Source organism: Pseudophryne corroboree, chromosome 4, assembly GCF_028390025.1.
Source record: "Pseudophryne corroboree isolate aPseCor3 chromosome 4, aPseCor3.hap2, whole genome shotgun sequence".
NCBI classification, from domain to species: Eukaryota; Metazoa; Chordata; class Amphibia; order Anura; family Myobatrachidae; genus Pseudophryne; species Pseudophryne corroboree.
This window is the reverse complement of record NC_086447.1, coordinates 348,238,092-348,261,671: the sequence shown is the minus strand read 5'-3', so window position 1 is coordinate 348,261,671 and position 23,580 is coordinate 348,238,092. Positions and strand designations below refer to the sequence as shown.

Here is a 23,580-nt window from a genome sequence, read left to right as displayed (position 1 = left end):
TCACCAAGGGTACCTCAGGTTTGTGGTACAGAACTGTCACTATCAGTTTCAGACGCTGCCGTTTGGATTGTCCACGGCACCCCGGGTCTTTACCAAGGTAATGGCCGAAATGATGATTCTTCTTCGAAGAAAAGGCGTCTTAATTATCCCTTACTTGGACGATCTCCTGATAAGGGCACGGTCCAGAGAACAGTTAGAGGTCGGAGTAGCACTATCTCAAATAGTACTACGACAGCACGGATGGATTCTAAATATTCCAAAATCGCAGCTGATTCCGACGACACGTCTGCTGTTCCTAGGGATGATTCTGGACACAGTACAGAAAAAGGTGTTTCTCCCGGAAGAGAAAGCCAGGGAGTTATCCGACCTAGTCAGGAAACTCCTAAGACCAGGCCAGGTGTCAGTGCATCAGTGCACAAGGGTCCTGGGAAAGATGGTGGCTTCTTACGAAGCGATTCCATTCGGCAGATTCCACGCAAGAACTTTTCAGTTGGATCTGCTAGACAAATGGTCCGGATCGCATCTTCAAATGCATCAGCGGATAACCCTGTCTCCAAGGACAAGGGTGTCTCTCCTGTGGTGGTTACAGAGTGCTCATCTCCTAGAGGGCCGCAGATTCGGCATTCAGGATTGGGTCCTGGTGACCACGGATGCCAGCCTGAGAGGCTGGGGAGCAGTCACACAGGGAAAAAATTTCCAGGGCTTGTGGTCAAGCATGGAAACGTCACTTCACATAAATATCCTGGAACTAAGGGCCATTTACAATGCCCTAAGTCAGGCAAGGCCTCTGCTTCAGGGTCAGCCAGTATTGATCCAGTCGGACAACATCACGGCAGTCGCCCACGTAAACAGACAGGGCGGCACAAGAAGCAGGAGGGCAATGACGGAAGTGGCAAGGATTCTTCGCTGGGCGGAAAATCATGTGATAGCACTGTCAGCAGTGTTCATTCCGGGAGTGGACAACTGGGAAGCAGACTTCCTCAGCAGACACGATCTTCACCCGGGGGAGTGGGGACTTCACCCAGAAGTCTTCCACATGATTGTAAACCGTTGGGAAAAACCAAAGGTGGACATGATGGCGTCTCGCCTCAACAAAAAACTGGACAGATATTGCTCCAGGTCAAGGGACCCTCAGGCAATAGCTGTGGACGCTCTGGTAACACCGTGGGTGTACCGGTCAGTGTATGTGTTCCCTCCTCTTCCTCTCATACCAAAAGTACTGAGAATCATAAGAAGGAGAGGAGTAAAGACTATACTCGTGGCTCCGGATTGGCCAAGAAGGACTTGGTACCCGGAAATTCAAGAGATGCTCACGGAAGACCCGTGGCCTCTACCTCTAAGACGGGACCTGCTCCAGCAGGGACCATGTCTGTTCCAAGACTTACCGCGGCTGCGTTTGACGGCATGGCGGTTGAACGCCGGATCCTGAAGGAAAAAGGCATTCCGGATGAAGTCATCCCTACCCTGATCAAAGCCAGGAAGGATGTAACCGTACAACATTATCACCGTATTTGGCGTAAATATGTTGCGTGGTGCGAGGCCAGGAAGGCCCCTACGGAGGAATTTCAACTGGGTCGATTCCTGCATTTCCTGCAAACAGGACTGTCTATGGGCCTCAAATTAGGGTCCATTAAGGTTCAAATTTCGGCCCTGTCGATATTCTTCCAAAAAGAACTAGCTTCTGTTCCTGAAGTTCAGACGTTTGTCAAGGGAGTACTGCATATACAGCCTCCTTTTGTGCCTCCAGTGGCACCTTGGGATCTCAATGTAGTGTTGGGATTCCTAAAATCACATTGGTTTGAACCACTCACCACTGTGGACTTGAAATATCTCACATGGAAAGTGGTCATGCTGTTAGCCCTGGCTTCAGCCAGACGTGTATCAGAATTGGTGGCTTTATCCTATAAAAGCCCTTACCTAATTTTTCATACGGACAGGGCAGAATTGAGGACTCGTCCTCAATTTCTCCCTAAGGTGGTTTCAGCATTTCACTTAAACCAACCTATTGTGGTGCCTGCGGCTACTAGGGACTTGGAGGATTCCAAGTTGCTGGACGTAGTCAGGGCCCTGAAAATATATGTTTCCAGGACGGCTGGAGTCAGAAAATCTGACTCGCTGTTTATATGTATGCACCCAACAAGCTGGGTGCTCCTGCTTCTAAGCAGACGATTGCTCGTTGGATTTGTAGTACAATTCAGCTTGCACATTCTGTGGCAGGCCTGCCACAGCCAAAATCTGTAAAAGCCCATTCCACACGGAAAGTGGGCTCATCTTGGGCGGCTGCCCGAGGGGTCTCGGCTTTACAACTTTGCTAAATTCTACAAATTTGATACCCTGGCTGAGGAGGACCTGGAGTTCTCTCATTCGGTGCTGCAGAGTCATCCGCACTCTCCCGCCCGTTTGGGAGCTTTGGTATAATCCCCATGGTCCTTTCGGAGTCCCCAGCATCCACTAGGACGTTAGAGAAAATAAGAATTTACTTACCGATAATTCTATTTCTCATAGTCCGTAGTGGATGCTGGGCGCCCATCCCAAGTGCGGATTGTCTGCATTACTTGTACATAGTTATTGTTACAAAAATCGGGTTATTGTTGTTGTGAGCCATCTTTTCAGAGGCTCCTTCTGTTATCATGCTGTTAACTGGGTTCAGATCACAAGTTGTACGGTGTGATTGGTGTGGCTGGTATGAGTCTTACCCGGGATTCAAAATCCTTCCTTATTGTGTACGCTCGTCCGGGCACAGTATCCTAACTGAGGCTTGGAGGAGGGTCATAGGGGGAGGAGCCAGTGCACACCAGCTAGTCCTAAAGCTTTTACTTTGTGCCCAGTCTCCTGCGGAGCCGCTATCCCCATGGTCCTTTCGGAGTCCCCAGCATCCACTACGGACTATGAGAAATAGAATTATCGGTAAGTAAATTCTTATTTTTTTTTCTTAATTTAAACTATTTTAGCACCCAAGCAAAGGCAGACAATACAGTTCTCACCCTTTCATACACAAAAAAAAAGAACTTTTTCTTGTTATACAGTAGCTGCCCTATAAAGTTGATGGTAGGTACCATCTTTGGCCTAAAATGTTATCTAATATATCTAATTAGAAGCAGCTGATAAACACAATGCTTTTAAGCAAAGACTCCACAATCTTCCTTTTTATTCAAATTGTGGCTGATAAAGCCAATGCTTGAAGTCCTCTGCTGCTCTACAGAGACGTCATGGTGCTGCACTTGTAGCCTTCAGTTAGTGCTGGTGGGTGTCCGCCGCTGGGGCTGTAATTACTCTCTTGTTACATGACTGTTGTGCTCACTTATGCAGCAGGAGAGCACAGCCATCCTTTACTGCTCCTTCTATGTGATGCCTCCTCTAATGGCAAATGTAAATCAGAGCCCCTGCTGATATGAGCTGGCCATGTTGGGTGCTCAGCTTCAAGGTGCGTGGTGGGAGTATTGGATGAAACCACTGAACACATGGGGACGGGGGCGCCCCTCCCACAGATGAACTTCTTCATTAAAAAAAATAAAATGCATGCAATCTGCCGATGGTTGACGCAGGCACGGGGTGGTCCGGGATAACATATCCCCTGCTCCCTCCTCCTTAATCCGGGTCTGCTGCAGCGGCACACATTAGGCCTTTCAGAAATTTCAGCTCCAGGTCCATGTGGACATTAATTGGCACTGGCTATGTCAGAATGTACATTAAATTTGAATCTTAAATGATTTTGTATTGAATGTCAATATTTTTGTGCCTAGATCTGAGTGACGTGTGGTGGGGTGAGGCAAAGCCTTTCCTGTCATACTAACGTATACACCAGAGTTTTGACTTTGTAAAGTATATAAAAAATAGAAAACATTTATCAGAAATATCTTCTTTGTATTATCCTAATCATTTTTATAGTCAAATCTCTGGAGCAAAAAGTCTATGGCACGCCCTATCTTTTCCACAAAATCTCTAATCATAACTCCAGCACTATATACTGCTGCACCTGTGTATAATGCCCACATGCACACTTTGGCTCATATATTGTGTGTAAATCTGGCTCTGGTACTAGCTAGTGCCTCCTTAGCCATTTACCTCACCGCACGTCCCTGCTAGATCTAAACACTTGACAGGCTGAGAGTATCTCATGAAACATGCACAGCAGATCACAAAATTAGCTAGAGTTCTGTGAATTACAGGAGGTATTCCTGTCATGATGGATATTTACACCACATAACATCTGTATGCTTGCTTGCTCCTGTTCATCTAACAGAGTTTAAATATGCTGTTTGTGTTGCATGGTAGCTAAGAGGGATGTAAGTTAAAGCCTTCCACATGAGATCATGTTCCAAAGGCCACTATTGAGATTTCAAGCAACAAATTCCATGCAGTTTCTAATGACCTTGCCTTGATGGCACAGCTCCAAGAATGTCCCATGTTTCTTTAGGGTGTGGTATGAGTATTAATGCCCAGCGTAGTCTGATGACAGGGCTCATCGTCTATGGGATTGGTGGGCATTTCCTTACATTCCTCATAGTGCAAACAAATACCAACATCTTTTTGCCCTATCAGTTTATTTTGACCAATGTTTGAACCTCAGCAATACGCTCTATTATTATCTCCCTCAGTTATTGTGACAGAGAGATGCTGGCTGCATGAGTTGATAGCAATTAACTGTTAGATGACTTGATTCAATAGAAAGTCAGTCAGTAATTATCATTACCAATATCTTTAACATTTTGCTCAAAACTATTTCATGTGCTCTTACTAAGTATATGTTAAAATGAACTGCACATTCATGTAAATATTATGTATGTTAGGTCTTTGCATGCAGCGTAATTGCCATGTCAGCATGTATTCCAGTGTCAGAAGGGTTTAGACGGCTGTAGCGGTTTGGCAGATGATTAGATGAAACAGAAGAGGCCAGGAAATGTGTGCTGTGTCTCATGGTGCCGTTACCCTGGATGAGCTTGCTTAGTAAGGCTGGGCTGCTATGCTGAGCATGCAGATACCTGAACAGGAGTAGCAGCCACTCCTGATCTGCTGACTCATTGCTTTATAGAAGAGGGGGAGAGATAGGGAGAAGTGCCATTAGTCAGGCTGAAGGGCAGTATCCTGTCATAGAAATTCTCTTCATTTTTTACTAGAATTCAGTTCAACTATGAAATGAGAGAAGTCATTTATAAATAGAGAGAATATTTGCGTTTTTTTCTGTAATGTATAACACATTGCTTTGTCAGCAATATTCACCTTTGTAGATGAAGACATGAACAGTCACTGTTGGGAGCCTTTACATTTTAATGATCTTTTTTTCTTCCCATTTGCTGGTAACCTACACTGATTGGAAAGCCCAAAAATGATCACTTTATGGGCCTAATTCAGAAAGGATTGCAAATTCTGCTAATTAGTAGAATTTGCATTCCTTTTTGCAAGCATGCTGGGGCTGCCTATCTCGGATCATGCCCACCGCCCCCCCCCCCCCCCCCCCCCTTCAACAAGCAGAAATTGCGAACGCATCGCAATTTCTTGTTAGCAGAAAAAGATGATGCCTTCTGCTGGCGCAGCTTAGCTGCACCTGCAGTAGGCCCGCCTCCACCTTCCCGATCACGGCAGCTGCGTGCGACATCACGCAGTTGCCGCGATCATGCCCCCGACACGCCCCTGTTCGTGCCGCACCGCCCCTGCAACGTTCCGTCTCCGCCCTGGAAACGGAGCGTTGCCTTATCATCCCCCTTTGTCCCGTGACCGCCTCTGCCTGATTGACAAAGAGTGCAGGCACATGCGCAGGATGGACCTCAAAGAAAAATACAGGCCTCATTTATCAACAAATTTTAATACCAGACGCGTATTTCGTTTAGTATCACTGTGATACTAAAGAAAATGCAGCTGGTATTCAGTATTACTTACTGCATCGGCGAGGTCCGGGCTGCTGAGCCATGCGCATGCACGCTGCCCAGTCTGCATATGTGCATGACAGTTTCACCTGGCAGGTACCCAGCAATGCCCGGAAGGCTTCACTGGGCCCTCATTGCTGGCAATGGGGACCATATTGCTGGATAACAAGAGCAGTACAGGGGCAAACAGCTGTAAACTTAGTTTATATAATACTGAAAGTAGGATATAACCCTTTTAGCAAGAGCTATATGGGTTATGTTTTGTTGATAAATGGGCCATACGTTTGTTTGATGCTATAGCTGTATAGATACTGTATATGTATTAATCTGCATCTGCTGATAAACGCCGCTATGCATGCAATAAGTGTAGGGATGTAATGCATGCAATGCATGGTGCTTCCAGCCTTGTATCTTTAGAAATGTTGAGAGATATGTGAGTGAGGAAAATGGAATGGGTCTGACGCCATATGGATGACACGTGGTGTAATTTTGGCGCAAGTGAAGTGCAGTTTGCTATTAGTAATGCCAAGGGGCTGAGATCTTTTAGAGATGATTTCTTCATTCTTCATATTACGGGAAATATGCACCTCTTTTACATATTCCAGGTAGCACATAAATGGCCTAGGATTTACAGTATAGTGCTAATTCTAGTAGCTGTTCCTTTGTACTTGCTGCATACTTGCCAATATTCTGTCTACCCCCACCCACCCCCCCCTATGAGGAGGCAGCCAGCTCTGCATGGCAGGGGGCGTGGAGCAGCATACTGGGGCTGATGCTGGGTAGGGGCGGAGCAGAAGGCGTGTCTGCAAAATTGCTTTATCACGGACCTGCCCCCGCTACACAATGCCGACACTACAGCTTTGTAAGGCAGGGGGTCGGGCCACAATGACGCGTTTCACCGCAAATCACGTCTTTGGAGCTCCGGCTGCAGTGGGCTGCAGGAAGGAGGTGGCTAGCCGGAAAATTTGCCCACTGTTCCGGGGGCCCAGGAGCACCATTCGATTTACACGGCCATTCCGGAATTGTAGGCAAGTATGTCCTGCCAGGGCCAGATTAAAGGCCACATGGGCCTGGAGCTGAAAATATAATATATATATAATATATATAATGGGGAAGGTGTGATCAGTGCTATGTAGGTGTGGCTAGAGCCATGTTGGTGTGTACACCCCTACACTATCAGCTCCAGTTTCTCCCTATATATGTAAAATACAAAAGTTGCATAATTTTTTGAGAAAAATACAAATGCAGTCTTAATAGTTATGATTTATGGACGACTATGTGGCCAGCTGGTGGCTAGTGATCATCGTGCTGCCATGATGATAGGCCTATTTTTATGTGGAGGCCGGGAGCTGGAGCTCCATCCACCCCATTGTCAATCTGACCCTGTGTCCTGCTGTAATACAATGTTGAGCTCGAGAGTAGAGAGATACAAAGTGTTGTAGCACGAGTGACTGGTTACTATATAGTGAAGCTAATATGAAAGATAAATAAGTCATGTATGCTCATTCTATTGTGTTAAAACGTACTGTATAGCTGGTATTGGTTTTCTTCCTGACAAGTTAAGGAAATCATGTCATGTTTGCTAATGACCATTTTCCAAGTAATAAAAGAGATGCAAGCTGGAGAAAGGCCATGCTCTTAGTGCAATATAACATGTTAAGGCTGGTAAATGTAATGACACCTTCACTGTGGAATTTAGTGAGATTTTCATTATAATACTATACTAAATTGAAAAAATAATAATAATGGAAGTTAGAGTGTCTACACACCCTAGTTACAACTCAGCCCTTGCATTTTACTGTAACATCTGTCATTAATTAAGCAGACACTGTTTAACTGTTAAATAGAGTTGATAAAACACCAGATATTTTATGAGGAATCTAACAATTCCAATATTCAGACATGTCACCAATTATTGGGTTCAGAGGCGAGACACATTCTCCCACATGCATCTGGTTCAGGATATACGTGAAAACAACCCTGATGACTTCAAGAATTTCTTATGTATGGATGACCCATACCTTCCAGAAGCTTCTCTGGCTGGTCACCCGAGGATACGTAGCAATCCACCTGACCTGGTTCAATTATGCATGCCCTCAGAGAAGGCCCTGCGTTTGGTGTACAGTCGTAAGAACCGTAACAAGAACAGGTGAAGGTGTATACACACTGCACTTTTGGTCCTACCTGCACTTCTTCCAAAAAAACATTATCGAAGGTGCGTACACTTGTTTCCTATAACGAATGAATGGCTTAATATCAAAAGAACGGGCCAACAATTGTATAGGTGTGTACCCAGCTTTAAGATAAGAACAAGTGGGAATTAAACAACTTGCTGTGGTCAGTGGTATTAAACAGCACCAACAATACAGTATCTGTCTTTTAGCTTATAACTTATTTATTCTTGAGCACAGTATGGTTGTGTACAGATAATCCGTTATTTTGTTGTGAAGTGTGTTATTGGAACTTTGAGTGAGTTAACATGATGAATATTATGCACAGGATTGCTACAATGTCCTGCACTTTGGCACATTCTATTGCCAGTATGCAGGATGACTTACCCTCCAGGACAGCTATTCCAATAAAGAGCTGTCCAGATGATGAAGAGACTTCCAAGTTTATGACCCGGGAGTCCTAATTCACGCCAGCCATGGGGATTTCTAACTTAAAGAAGCCCATAGGCTTCTGTGGGCAATACCATCTATAGATAGAGTTGCCTATCCGACACAGGCTCTCTAGAGTTACACTTTCCGGTGCTTGTTGCATATGGGCTCATTGCTGCTTCATAGAATTTATGGGGACTGCTGTGCCGCAGGTGTGAAGCAGATATCTTTTCAATCATATGAGAATCCATATGTAGTAAAGTTGAGAAAACTGCAGTTTTCTGAGGTTTTACCTCATTTTTAGAATTGATGCCTCCCGCCCTATGTATGATGATGATCAGCGGTGGCTCCTACTTACTTTTAGGAGGGGGGTAGCCACTACCCCCATGTCTGGAGAGGAGAGGTGATGACAGCCAGGTTCCAACACCTACGCAATGGATCCTGGGTACCGGGGACGGAGCATATGCACAAGCCGCGGAGTGACTGCGCATGCGTAAAACACCGGCTTTTATGGAGTGTATCGGCTGCAGCCCTTAGAAGCCAGCTAGGGCTGCATGAAAGGCAGGGAGTGGCTTCCTACTGGAACCGTGCTCTCTGGGTATCGCAGCCCGGTCTGGCAGTCCCAGAGGGAGAAAGCACCTCCCAATGGTACTGCCTGTATTGTCTGTGACTGACATGTACAATTTTGTGAAGCCAGTGTAGTCACGGACTGCATCTGGCTCACTGAGCTGAGGTGGTGGATTTTACTGGGGTGGAGGGGGGTTTCTGCAGTCCTGCAGCCCATAGATGAAATCCGCCACTGTGTGATGTTTTCAGTATTGGAATGCTCTCATCAACGATTCACTTTATTTTATAGGAAAGAAGTAGTATAATAAACTGAAAAAAAAATTCAAGAAGTTAGTTCACATGTTATTTGTAAGATTAATAATATACATCATGACTACAGATCCATACATTCGATTTCTAAGTAGTTCCACAGAGAAGAGATTGAGTGTGACCTTCCTCTAGCTATATTGCCAATCTGTGTAACTTGCAGGCCATATAATTAAAATGCTGTAAGGAACACTAAAGTCTGATTTACAGGATTAGCTGTGCAGTGTGTTACAAGCCTGCGGCATGTCCTAGAAATAATTCTTCATCCTGACAGTGATAGCCTGCAGGATTAGGTTTTGGGCCAGTGCCTGATTAGTGCTGAGCTTAATGTAGTAACTGTGTGCTCTTATCTTCACAGCATTATTGTATGCTGTAGTTAGAATACTGGAGCCTGCTGACCAGTTGTGTATGAACACTCTTATCATTTTGTCTTATAACTGGACCTACACTATCCTTCTATGGGCTAAGTTCCGCAGACAACTATACGTATTTTTGAGCATATACAAAATGTTTGACTGCTAGGTTGGTATTTTGTGTCAATCTAATAGTATTTTAGTAACGGTTGTCTGAATTGTGCAGGTAACTTTTAAATTGTGTTTTTGTTCATATTAAACCATGTGTTTATCAACTGTGCTTATATGGCACAAACCCTTTTCACTTTTTAAGTAAATGTAGAGATTGGAAGAACGTCATAATGTGGTAAACCTATTTGTGCACATGTATTACCATTTAGAAGGATTACAGAGAGTATATACATATAGTAGCACTCTTGTATTACCTAATATTAGACTTGAAGTGTTTTCCTATACTGGATTAATTTGAAGATAAAGCGTTTTGCTCCAGGTTAGTGTATTTTGGCATTAATGATTGAGAAGGGTGCCAGATCTATAGCCCTTAGGCTGCTCCATCCACTTAATAACTCATTTTCTTGCTGGCCAAAGCTAACAAACAGTTAATGTAGAAGAGGTGAGGTCTGAGGAGCATGCTGGTTATAAGCCAGGTGAGCAAAGAGCAGATAAAGGAGCACCTGCCTGGAGGTTTGTAAGAGCCTAAGGGTATGGATAGACTCGAGACACTGTGCAATCTTATTGTCTGACACTGTGCCAGCGTCTTTTATTCTTGTCATGGAAAATATTTCATTTGAGGTCATTCAGTCAGCAAAACAGCATTTAATACCCTCTGTGATGCCAGCTCTTTTACTTTCTTTGTTTTTTTTAATGTAAACAAAGGGTCACATTTCTTAAGGTGGAGTCAGGAGGTCTTATATATTTTATATTTTATTGTACAGTGCGCCAGGTAACTTTTCAAATACTGGGCAGCCTAATACAGCAGTTTACTCCTGTGTCTTTTTATCTGCGTGCATTCTTTCCTGTCCACACCCAACATTTACAGCAAAACCCTCCTCGTAAATCTTTTTCTTCTCCTCCAGGCTATGTTTTATTTCCTTGTTTCTGATAGAAGCTTAAGAAAAAAATCATCTGCACATTTGTATAGTGTACTTTTAATAATCTAAACTGACTTTCATTGTGTTTAAATGACTAAGTATATAGTATGTAAGGCGTTAAATACCCCAAAATATCAAATTTTTAGACATAATATATAAGCAAAACATTTATTCAGAACTGCTTTTTTGTTTTTGTTTTGTTTTTATCTTCTTTCCTGTTTTCTTTCCACTTTAATTTCCTGTTGTAGAATGGAATCGAGCAATTGATGTTACAGATGTTACATGTTACAGGTTGTGTTTGAAAAGTTACAGGAGCTGATTGGTTAGTACATTATCTCTCTTTCTACTTTATCACTCTCCAAGGCTTAGTACATCTGCCCTGTAACATCCATTATTTTCATCACATGTTGCTGTGATCAGAAGATAAGTGGGAAAATGAAAAGTAGGCTTTTAAGTCCTGATGAAGTTATGAATGTTGGGGGCAAAAGATGGTAGCTGACACACTGACTCTAAGGCCCCTACACATTTGACGATTTGCTACAGAGGTGCCCGACGGCCGACTGACAACCCGGCGGCAGGGATGGGGGGTGACGCGGGGAATGAAGTTTCTTCACTGCCTGATGTCACCCAGCCCCATGGCCCTGCATGCTAATATGGACGATATTGTCCATATTGGCTTGCAGGCATAAACGCGCTGGCGCCAACGATGAACGAGTGCGTGGCCGCGCATCATTCATCGTTGGTGCCTACACACTGAAAGATATGAACAATTTCTCGTTTATTACTGAACAAGATTGTTCATATCAGCCGCACACCTCAGCAAGTGTGTAGGGCTCTTAATATTATTCAGAGAAAAATGAAATCCTTTACTTGGGAGCATCAGCAAACTATTTGTATTACATGGAAAATATGTGGAATGCAAAACATCTGTATAGAAGAGTTGATATTAAAATAACTTGCATGGTTTTATGCCTTAAAGAGGTCTAACATACTTCTTGCAGTAAAAGCTGATCACTTGTTGTCTGGTAAATGTTTGAAAGTACATTCTGTATTGTAAAGAGGGGCAAGTAAGCCACTTACAACCAATCTTACATCTGAAAACTCCATTTAGTTGAATTACAATTTCTGGGCCAGGTTTTCAGTTTTAAGCACTAAAAGTTTCTTAAGAAAATATTTATTACCATAGCCACATGTCATATGAAGTACAGTAATTGATAATGATGGAAATCTTCTATATTCTCATATCCAACAAAATACTAGCACAGTACAGTATGTTGATGTTGTTGAATGTGCCTTGGTATGTGCATGATACCTATTATAAAAAATATATTTCAAGGGTCCCTGATCAAGCGCTTAAATCTCCGCAGCTGTGCTTCCCCAGGTATATCAACAACCCACCTTCATTTGCACTATTTATATGAAGGAGATAAATCACAAATCTCTATGAATTAATGTTCAAGCTTCCTACACTAACTTAAAAAGTGTTACTTTGTAATTTCTGCAGCCAAAAACAAGAGACTCTTGAAATGTTACTTTATAATCTCGGGGGGAAAATAAACTGCTCCTATACACAGTCATTCATCTCCAAAAGGTATTCTCAATTCAAAAGCAATAGAATGCTTGTCGATTCAACATCAAAAGCATCAATTTATTAATAGAAGTATCCAAAAAACAAAATCCTTTTTAAAAAATCCACATAAAAATAGCTGTATATACAGTTTGTATCACCGACATCACATGTGAAACGGCAGTTCTAATGGGTTCACTACGGCTGGCCGGCGGTCGGGCTCCCGGCGACCAGCATCCCGGCGCCGGGAGCCCGACCGCCGGCTTACCGACAGCTTGGCGAGCGCAAATGAGCCCCTTGCGGGCTCGCTGCGCTCGCCACGCTACGGGCACGGTGGCGCGCTACGCGTGCCACACTATTTTATTCTCCCTCTATGGGGGTCGTGGACCCCCACGAGGGAAAATAATTGTCGGTATTCCGGCTGTCGGGCTCCCGGCGCCGGTATACTGAGCGCCGGGAGCCCGACCGCCGGCAAACAGAAGACCACCCGTTCTAATAATAGGGAGAAGCTCACTGGACCCTCTGGAAGCTCTATATCACGGTGTCCTGTGTCAGCAGGAGCGATGGTATTCTCACTACACTGCTGGTATCCAGATACATGTCCTCTGGGATGTGATGTTACTTATCCACGTCCTCTACTCTCTCACCGTGGTGCGTGGTACACTTGTCCCGGCCGCTCACCTCCCTATACGTGGGTATCCGTTCACATGGTCGACCATGTTATGGTCGACAGTCATTAAGTCGACCACTATTGGTCGACATTGACATGGTCGACATGGACACATGGTCGACACGTGGAAATGGTCGACACATGAAAGGTCGACGCGTGAAAAGGTCGACATGAGTTTTTTAACTTTTTTTTCTTTTGGGGAACTTTTCCATACTTTACGATCCACATGGACTACGATTGGAACGGTAAAGTGTGCCGAGCGAAGCGGTAGCGAAGCGAAGGCACCATGCCCGAACCAGTCACTTTACGCAAAAATCGACACCAAAAAAAGTTAAAAAATATCATGTCGACCTTTTCATATGTCGACCTTTCATGTGTCGACCATTTTCATGTCGACCATGTGTCCATGTCGACCATGTCAATGTCGACCAATAGTGGTCGACCTAATGACTGTCGACCATAACATGGTCGACCATTCATACTGGAACCCCCCACGTGTTAGTACTTTCCACTGTACTATTACTCCAATGTCAAGTGCCCACATGTATGTCCATACTTAGATGTCGTGACTCAAACTTAGCAGCTTTATAATTAAAAAAGCAGTGACCGCTTCCACTTGCCGCCTTCCACTTGCCACCTAGGCGGCAAGTGGAAGCGGTCACTGCTTTTTGAATTATAAAGAAGAGAGTTTAAGACAGTAGTCAGCACAGGAGCTCACCCGCACAGCGTCGGAGCCAGCTGCGGGCAGACAGGTGGGTCAGATACATTGCCCTGGGAGCTGTTTGCTGTCCAACTGGAGCAGCACAGCACTGCCGGTAAAAAAAACCCCAAAAAAACCCTGCTCCTCTGTAACTCCTTGGCGGGGCAAATCCTGCACCCGGAGCGCATGACCCCTTAGCCCCCTCCCCCCCCCCCCCTCCCTCCCCATAGTTACGTCCCTGTTGTGGATCATTAGGTCGACATGTTCAAAAGGTTGACGCCGAAAAAGGTAGATATGAGTTTTTATTTTTTTATGGTATTGTTTACTCCGTAAAATGACCGGGAACCCCATTTAGTGCACTGAGTTTGCTCGCCGTGCTTTGGGCAAGGTGCCTTGCTCCACTACCACTGTGCAGGTTACTATTCCCAATCGTAATCCACTTGGATGGTAAAGTATGGAAAAGTTGAAAAAAAAACAAAAAACTCATGTCGACCTAATGCGACATGCATTAGGTCGACATGTTTTTAGTGGTCGACCTATTGACTGTTGACCTTATTACTGACTACCTATAGACCGGATACCTTCAGAATGTAAGCTCTCATGAGCAGGGCCCTCTCCCCTCATGTGCTTTTCCTTCTCTTACTTACACTATCTTCTACTCTATACTCCCTACAATGGCACCTCACCCTCAGTTTCTGCCACCCTGATGCTTATTTGAGTATCATATCGGCTGATGCAGAAATGTTTATATACCATTGTCCTACATTGTCTTGTACTAAGTTGCTGTTTTTATAGTTTTACTCATTTGTTATGTACTACAGTATGTAAGGCGCTGCAAAACTCTTATGGTACCATATAAATAAAGAATAATAATAATAGAAAAATCAAGTTACATTGACAGCTTTGTACAGTGTCGGACTGGGGCATGAAGGGACCAGCGGGAAATGCCATGGTAGGGGCCCATGTTTAGGGGTGTGGTCAGTCTCCAGAGGGGGTGTGGCCAGCCACTACATTGGTTTGCCTAACCATTAGTGAGTGCATGGGCTTGGCCCCTTAACAAATATATAAACACTGCTAGTGCGTGCATGATAATGTACCAGATAAATATTGGCAATGCACTGTGGAGAATACATCATAGTCTTGTGCAGAATAATGTAACATATGTATAATGTATAATTCAAGAACACAGTCTGGAACCTGATCCCTAGAGGATGGGGCCCACTGGTGGTTTCCCCTGTACCCCTGTGGGCCAGTCTGACCCTGGCTTTGTATAATGTTAAGAAATGTAGCTTTATGGGAAATTGGGTGAGTTAAGTTAATACACAAAGTTTTACATATCAGTGCTCTAAGGTCCTGATTCATTGAGGATTGCAAATGCAAAGCTGCTCGTAGCAGCTTTGCATTTGCGGTACTTAGCAAGTACTTAGCAATGTAAATGCAGGAGGAGGTGCATACAACCTTCTGCCTGCATTTGCGATACGATCGCATATCAGATGAACCATTGGTTACACATCTGCGACGAGTAAACTTCGAACACGCCCCTCCCCACGAACACCTCTGCCTGTCAATCTAGCAGAGGCGTTCACATTTTAGAGAAGAGATCCCAGGACCCGTTCACAGAACGGGTCTACCATCAGGAAACTGCACATAGGATCGCTTAAGCAATCCATAATTAATTACCCCCTAAGTACTGAAGGAGAACCTCCCTCGTACACTGGAAGGCCGTGTTTGAAGTTGCCCACATCTCTGTCTTGTGATCTACTGCTAATAGAATTGAATGCATTGCAGTCACCAGTCATCTGTATGTAAGGCATATTTTATTTTTGCTCCACTAATTCCATCCAGAACTAAATGTTTGGAAATCTGCGGACATTGCATTTGGTAGGACATATTTTTAAGATATATATAACCTTCTTAAATGGATGAGATCAGAGCATTGTCTTAGTAGTTGTCAATAATGGCCTTCTAACTGGGTATCCAGTGAATTATTGCTTTCCATACAACTGATGCATTCGATCTCTTCAGTTCTAACAAGTTTCTGAAACTTTTTTTCTTGAATATTACTCTTAGCGTAAACTTTGATTTTCATTGAAGTTTTATGTGGTTATAAATCTGCTTGACATAAAAAAAAGAGTAACACGGCAAGTTACAGGATATTGTTCTTTGCACTGTATTACACAGACACGTAGACAAGCCCCGTAACGTCTCATGGTGGCAACACACCCTTCATCAGATGTTTGTTATCAGGCTTGCTAATATGGTTTCTACCTCAAACACTTATTTAACTTTATTGGCAGTGGAATGCTTTGTAACATAACACATGCCTGTACTTCAGGACAGATGGTTAAATACTGAAGAGTGTGGCGGTAAGTAAATGTGTACAATAGCGTACTTGCACACAAAGCTGCTGACTCTCCATTGTGTGTATTGTTTTAATGGACTGCTGCCAAGAGTTTCCATTAACCGCACATACCGAGGTCTCGCTAAGCTGGGGTTTTGTTACCAGATGCAAAGAAAACATTCTAATGTTGAAATAAAACTGGTGTGTTATAGAGAGGGAATGGCATGCGTTGCAATTCATCATTTTTTTTCCAGCACGATATCTAATCTTTTAAAGAGGATTAAAAGCGAAAATTACTAGGTTTCAAATCTCATATATACAATTATTTAACTATAGTTAATATATGCCAATATCTTGATATATAGAATGTGTCTGGATGAGGTCATTGAAGAATCTGATATTCTTCCTTTTGAAGCAACTACAGTATATTGACTTTTGGTAACAATTTGGGCGATTGGAACCACAGCAGCCGCTTGTAATGGACATCGCTCATCTTTTCTGTTTTCCTTCCATGGTTCTGACTTGGTGTAAATTACTTAAGGATTATGTTTGTGTACCCAATTAAAGTTATTCAGCTGTGTAGATTCATATATGTTTAATTAGAAAGGAAAACTGTGATAGAAAAACTGGTGCTAAGTGCAAATTAATGATCCTTGTGATGGTCTGTTGACTGTATTTGTCACGTATTCAGTAACTCGGCTTTGTAGCTCTTGCTTAATTGTTTTAAAGCATACAGTAGTGACATTGTGTTGCCTATACTGAACAGTGGTGCAAGTAGAAATATTTTTGTAGTGGTACTGAGTGTCAAAAAATGGGCATGGTCATATGTTGTGGGGGGGGGGTGGCCACATGCCACTCGTGGGAGTGGCTACATGACACTAGCGGCACAGCCCCTTTTCTTTGCTCTCTGGAGGCAAGGCTAGAAATATATAGTGATACCCCCAGTATAATAGAAATATATAGTGATACCCCCAGTATAATAGAAATACATAGTGATACCCCCAGTATTATAAATATATATAGTAATGCCCCTAATTTAAAAACAATATATAGTAATGTCTCCATTATAACAGGAAAATATACTGTAGTAGTGCCCCTGGTATAATAGAAGTATATAGTATTGCCCTCACAATAATAGCAATATATAGTAGTGTTCACATTAAATAGAAATATATAGTAGTGTCCATATTATATTAGAAATGAATTACCCAACACAGTGAAGCGAGAGAGGCTGAGGCTGAAGAACAAAAGTTGCTCAGTGCGCCACACGAGCTGAATGAATTGAAATGGCTGCACTGCTTCTCCCAGCAAGGGATGCTGCGGGAAAGTGCAATCGGGCTCCTCTCTTCACGCCAGCCACAGTCGCCAGAGGAGAAAGTGTGATGTGACATCATGACGTCACTGTCATGCTCCCAGTAAACCTGACAAAGTACCATTGTCTTGTTGCTTCGTGGCATATTTTAAATGTGGTTAGTGCAGATCGCAAGGTGAAAGTCACCTTGCGATCCCGATTTGATCCCGATGCGCGGTCCCGCCAGGTCGGCATCACAAGAAAAGATAGACTGTGCAGGCAACTCAATCCTTGCTAGATCGGTGTACTAGCTAGTTCATCTCACATGTCAATTACATCTCACATAAGCCAAAATCTCACATAAGCCAAAATCGTAAGCACACATAGTCCATATCTCAAGAAAAGTTAATCAAAATCTGTCCTATCTGGGCTCCGGGGAGTTCAAGGGAAATCGCAAGTGAAAATCGGGCATAGCAAGGATCTCACCGTGTGTACACACCCTAAGGGTACTCCGTATGGTACCCGAGCGTACCCGTATACTTGCACCACTGATACTGAATCAAGGTGAACTACAAGCCATAGCTGACTACAATTGTGTTCCACAAATGGTAGAAAGGAAAGGTATGACCACTAGAGTCTTACTACACTCTCTCTATTCATTCTGTTGTGGCAATGAAAAGAAACATATTCTCTACTGCAGATTTACAAATATTTACCTTTAACAAGGTTTTATTACAATATGTTAGGATGAAAATATTTTCTCATTAAGTTGTTTCTTTTATATAGCATTATTAAAGGCTAATTGTTTTATATTTGCAGGAGGGATGGAGAAGGCCTTCGTATCCACTGGGACAAATTGCGTGAACCGTCCTTTATCTCCCGCTGGAACCCTTTGTCTGGTGACCTGCCCTACACCACTTTTATTGATCACCCACTGAGGACCTGCTCTGAAATGTTATCAGCTATCAGCCAGGTGAATAATAGAGAATACATTCGAGATTGTAATGAATTATACAGGGCAATGATTGGTTTCTGTACACACATATATGATGTAATACTGTAGTTCTTTATAAATCTGACATTTTACTTTGAGACTAGCTGTGTTAAACAACTTTTGCATTGATACTAACAGCCAATAAGCATTTGTTGGTGGTTAGTTAGGAACCTCTGTTAAAGTGAGAACATTAAAGGAAAACTCAACTCAAAACTGAAAATTCATCCATTCATTCTATAATTTCAACATTAACCCAGTATATTACTTCTCTTGGGCCTGGCATTCCTCCCAGTCTGGTGGGTCCCGTGCTGCCTGCCACAGGCCAGCAATACACTCTTCACTCCTGCCAGCAGAATGTTATTCCGACAGCAACAAGAGCAATATATTTATACAAATTCAGGGATAATGTAATGAGCACGGTGACCCCAGAGTGCTTCTAGACAGAAGAATATAGATCCAAGCTTGTGACAGCTAGATCATGTTGTGTCATTATTATCAGTGCACTTGCACATAACATTGGTGGTCTTACTCTGTCTCCCGTTACCCTGTGCTTCGCACACCATTAGTGTGTGGTCTATAGTCACTAGCATTATGAGTGAAGCACATAACCAGATCCCTAACCAAGGAATAACATAGGGGTGTAGAGTAGGATCTTGATCCGAGGCACCAACAAGCTCAAAGCTTTTGACTGTTCCCAAGATGCACAGCGCCGCCTCCTCTATAACCCCGCCTCCGTGCACAGGAGCTCAGTTTGTAAGTTGGTGCCATGCAGTAAGCAGGCACTTAACAGGAGGGCTGCCTTTGGCAGCCTATTGATGGCTTTTTTTGAAGAAAAGACAGAAGAATTCTTCTAACAAGACTTCAGGGCTGCAGTGTGTAAAGTCTCATAGACTTTTCTGACTGCAGCTCCATCAGCCCCAGCGGCGCTGTATACTCCCGCGCCCTGGTTGCCGGGTCACTGCAGCGGAGGCTCCGGTTCCTTCCAGCGTCAGTCACACACACACCGCTGTCCTCCTGGATCGCGTGGCCGCAGGAACGGAGGAGGTAAGGGGTCTCTTCGGCCACACTTTACCGCAATCCAGTGCGGCCGTGGGAGGTGGGCCGCGCGCGTGCTGGCGTGGACACTGCTACTTGGCAGCCGCTCCACTAGCCACCAGGGTCATTAACAGGGCACAGGTCTGTTTTTTTTAAACTCTAATTAACCATGTTTTTCAAAGCCCGCAGCGCCCGGTGGGGATGCCAGCTGGGGGAGCAGGCCTAACCTGTAGCCCATCTCCCAGCCCCAGGGCGCCATTTCTGCAAATGTTCCCGCCCTGGAGCTGCATTTCTCTCCCTCACTCCCCGTCAGCAGCCATCACAGACAGAGCTGAGCTGTTCCTGGGACTTCTGGGGCAAATCCTACTCTGTAAAGCCGCCTGATCATCAGCGCTGTGCATATTACAGGACACTTAAGTATTCTACCTGTCACAGTGTTAGTTAAGAAAGAGTACATACATTCAGGGTTGTGTGGTACAAACACCCTGTGATATACATCCAGTATCTACTGTGTTTTGTTATATCTATTGTTGACACACACAGCCATACTGAGTATTACTTTGTATTGCTAGTCCAGTGCAGTTTTATGGTGCATAATTTCTGCATAGTACGCTTGTGACCTATATATGTGTGTGTGCATGTAGCTGCTGCGTGGCTGCCTTATTGGGTATTTTCACTCAGCGTGCTACTCCTATATTCCTATACCTGAGGGGGCTAAGTGTATCAGGTTTTCTCTGACGTCCTAGTGGATGCTGGGGACTCCGTAAGGACCATGGGGAATAGACGGCTCCGCAGGAGACTGGGCACATCTAAAGAAAGATTTAGGACTATCTGGTGTGCTCTGGCTCCTCCCCCTATGACCCTCCTCCAAGCCCCAGTTAGATTTCTGTGCCCGGCTGAGCTGGATGCACACTAGGGGCTCTCCTGAGCTCCTAGAAGAAAGTATAGTTTAGGTTTTTTATTTTCAGTGAGACCTGCTGGCAACAGGCTCACTGCAACGAGGGACTAAGGGGAGAAGAAGCGAACCTACCTAAGTGGTGGTAGCTTGGGCTTCTTAGGCTACTGGACACCATTAGCTCCAGAGGGATCGAACACAGGACCCGACCTCGTCGTCCGTTCCCGGAGCCGCACCGCCGTCCCCCTTACAGAGCCAGAAACAAGAAGGTGGTCCGGAAAATCGGCGGCTGAAGACTTCTGTCTTCTCCAAGGTAGCGCACAGCACTGCAGCTGTGCGCCATTGCTCCTCATGCACACCACACACTGCGGTCACTGATGGGTGCAGGGTGCTGGGGGTGGGCGCCCTGAGCAGCAATAATAACACCTTGGCTGGCAAAACTAACACCATATATAGCCCCAGAGGCTATATAGGTGTATAATAACCCCTGCCAGAAACGATAAAATAGCGGGAGAAAGCCCGCCGAAAAAGGGGCGGAGCCAACTCCCTCAGCACACTGGCGCCATTATTCCCTCACAGCTTCGCTGGAAGGAAGCTCCCTGGCTTTCCCCTGCAGTCCTGCACTACAGAAAGGGTAAAAAAGAGAGGGGGGGCACAATTTAGGCGCAGTATATATATATATATATATTATAGGCAGCTATAGGGGAAAACACTCTGTATAGTGATATCCCTATGTTATATAGCGCCCTGGTGTGTTCTGGCATACTCTCCCTCTGTTTCCCCAAAGGGCTTTGTGGGGTCCTGTCCTCTGTAAGAGCATTCCCTGTGTGTCTGCTGTGTGTCGGTACTGCTGTGTCGACATGTATGATGAGGATAATGATGTGGAGGCGGAGCAAATGCCTGTGAATGTGATGTCACCCCCTGCGGGGTCGACACCAGTGTGGATGGACTTATGGAAGGAATTACGTGACAGTGTCAGCTCCTTACATAAAAGGTTTGACGACATAGGACAGCCGGCTACTCAGCTTGTGCCTGTCCAAGCGTCTCAAATGTCATCAGGGGCTATAAAACGCCCGCTACCTCAGATGACAGATACAGATGTCGACACGGATACCGACTCCAGTGTCGACGATGATGAGACGAGTGTACCCTCCAATAGATCCACCCGTTATATGATTGAGGCTATGAAAAATGTATTACACATTTCTGATACCCCAGGTACCACATAAAAGGGTATTATGTTTGGTGAGAAAAAACTACCAGTAGTTTTTCCTGCATCTGACGTATTAAATGAGGTGTGTGAGGAAGCGTGGACTTCCCCAGATAAGAAATTGATCATTTCTAAACGGTTAATGGCTGCGTACCCTTTCCCGCCAGAGGATAGGTCACGCTGGGAAACACCCCCTAGGGTAGATAAAGCGCTGACACGCTTATCAAAGAAGGTGGCACTACCGTCTCCGGATACGGCCGCCCTAAAAGAACCTGCTGATAGAAAGCAGGAAAGTACCCTAAAAGCTATATACACACACACTGGCATTATATTGAGACCCGCTATTGCATCAGCTTGGATGTGCAGTGCTGCTGCTGCATGGTCAGACTCCCTTTCGGAAAACATTGATACCATGGATAGGGACAATATTTTGCTAACGATTGACCATATAAAAGACGCGGTCTTATACATGCGTGATGCACAGAGGGATATTTGCCGGCTGGCATCAAAAATAAGCGCTATGTCCATTGCCGCCAGACGGGGGTTATGGACTAGGCAATGGTCAGGTGATGCCGACTCCAAGCGGCACATGGAAGTTTTACCCTATAAAGGGGTGGAACTTTTTGGGGAAGGTTTTTCAGACCTCGTTTCCACAGCTACTGCTGGGAAATCGACTTTTTTGCCACAGGCTACCCCACAGCAAAAGAAAGCACCGTATTATCAGGTACAGTCCTTTCGGCCCCAGAAAAATAAGCGGGCTAGAGGCTCATCCTTTCTGCCGAGGGGCAGAGGAAGGGGAAAAAAGCTGCAGCACACAGCTAGTTCCCAGGAGCAGAAGTCCTCCCCTGCGTCCGGTAAGTCCACAGCATGACGCTGGGGCTGTTCAGGCGAAATCGGGAACGGTGGGGGCACGTCTCAGGTTTTCAGCACACAGTGGGCTCTCTCACAAGTGGATCCCTGGGTCCTTCAAGTGGTATCTCAGGGGTACAGGCTGGAATTCGAGACGTCTTCCCCCCCCCCCGTTTCCTAAAATCTGCCTTGCCGGCAACTCCCTCTGCCAGGGAGGCAGTGTTGGTGGCTATTCAAAAACTGTATTCACAGAAAGTGATTGTCAAGGTACCCCTCCTTCAGCGAGGAAAGGGTTACTACTCCACAATGTTTGTGGTACCGAAACCGGACGGTTCGGTGAGACCCATCTTACATTTAAAAGCCTTGAACACTTATATCAAAAGGTTCAAGTTCAAGATGGAATCGCTCAGGGCGGTTATTGCGAGCCTGGAGGAGGGGGATTACATGGTATCCCTGGACATCAAGGATGCGTACCTGCATGTCCCCATTTACCCTCCGCACCAGGAGTACCTCAGATTTGTGGTACAGGACTGTCACTATCGGTTCCAGACGCTGCCGTTTGGGTTATCCACGGCACCGAGGGTCTTTACCAAGGTAATGGCCGAAATGATGATACTCCTTCGCAAGAAGGGAGTTTTAATTATCCCGTACTTGGACGATCTCCTGATAAAGGCGAGGTCCAAAGAACAGTTGATAGTGGGGTTGGCACTTTCTCAGGAAGTGCTACAACAGCACGGCTGGATTCTAAACATTCCAAAGTCACAGCTGGTCCCGACGACACGTCTTCTGTTCCTGGGAATGATTCTGGACACAGACCAGAAAAAAGTGTTTCTTCCACTGGAAAAAGCCGAGGAATTGTCATCTCTGGTCAGAGACCTCCTAAAACCAGGAAATGTGTCGGTACATCAATGCACACGAGTCCTGGGAAAAATGGTAGCTTCGTACGAAGCAATTCCATTCGGAAGGTTCCACGCAAGGACGTTCCAGTGGGACCTGTTGGACAAATGGTCCGGGTCCCATCTCCAGATGCAACAGCGGATAACCCTATCGGCCAGAACCAGGGTGTCGCTGCTGTGGTGGCTGCAGAGGGCTCATCTACTAGAGGGCCGCAGATTCGGAATACAGGACTGGGTCCTGGTGACCACGGATGCCAGCCTTCGGGGCTGGGGGGCAGTCACAAAGGGAAGAAATTTCCAAGGACTGTGGTCAGATCAGGAGATTTCTCTTCACATAAATATCCTGGAGCT

At 44.9% G+C, this 23,580-nt stretch overlaps 1 protein-coding gene across 2 annotated transcripts in view; it reads left to right on the top strand.

Moving 5' to 3' along the window:
* The window catches only part of TPRG1 (tumor protein p63 regulated 1), a 287,891-nt gene that overhangs the window by 249,730 nt on the left and 14,581 nt on the right, over positions 1 to 23,580 (top strand). For both annotated transcript variants that reach the window (XM_063916487.1, XM_063916486.1), the window contains exon 5: positions 18,170 to 18,323. In XM_063916487.1, the coding sequence (XP_063772557.1) occupies positions 18,170 to 18,323 (154 nt within the window). The remainder of the gene's footprint in view (positions 1 to 18,169; positions 18,324 to 23,580) is intronic.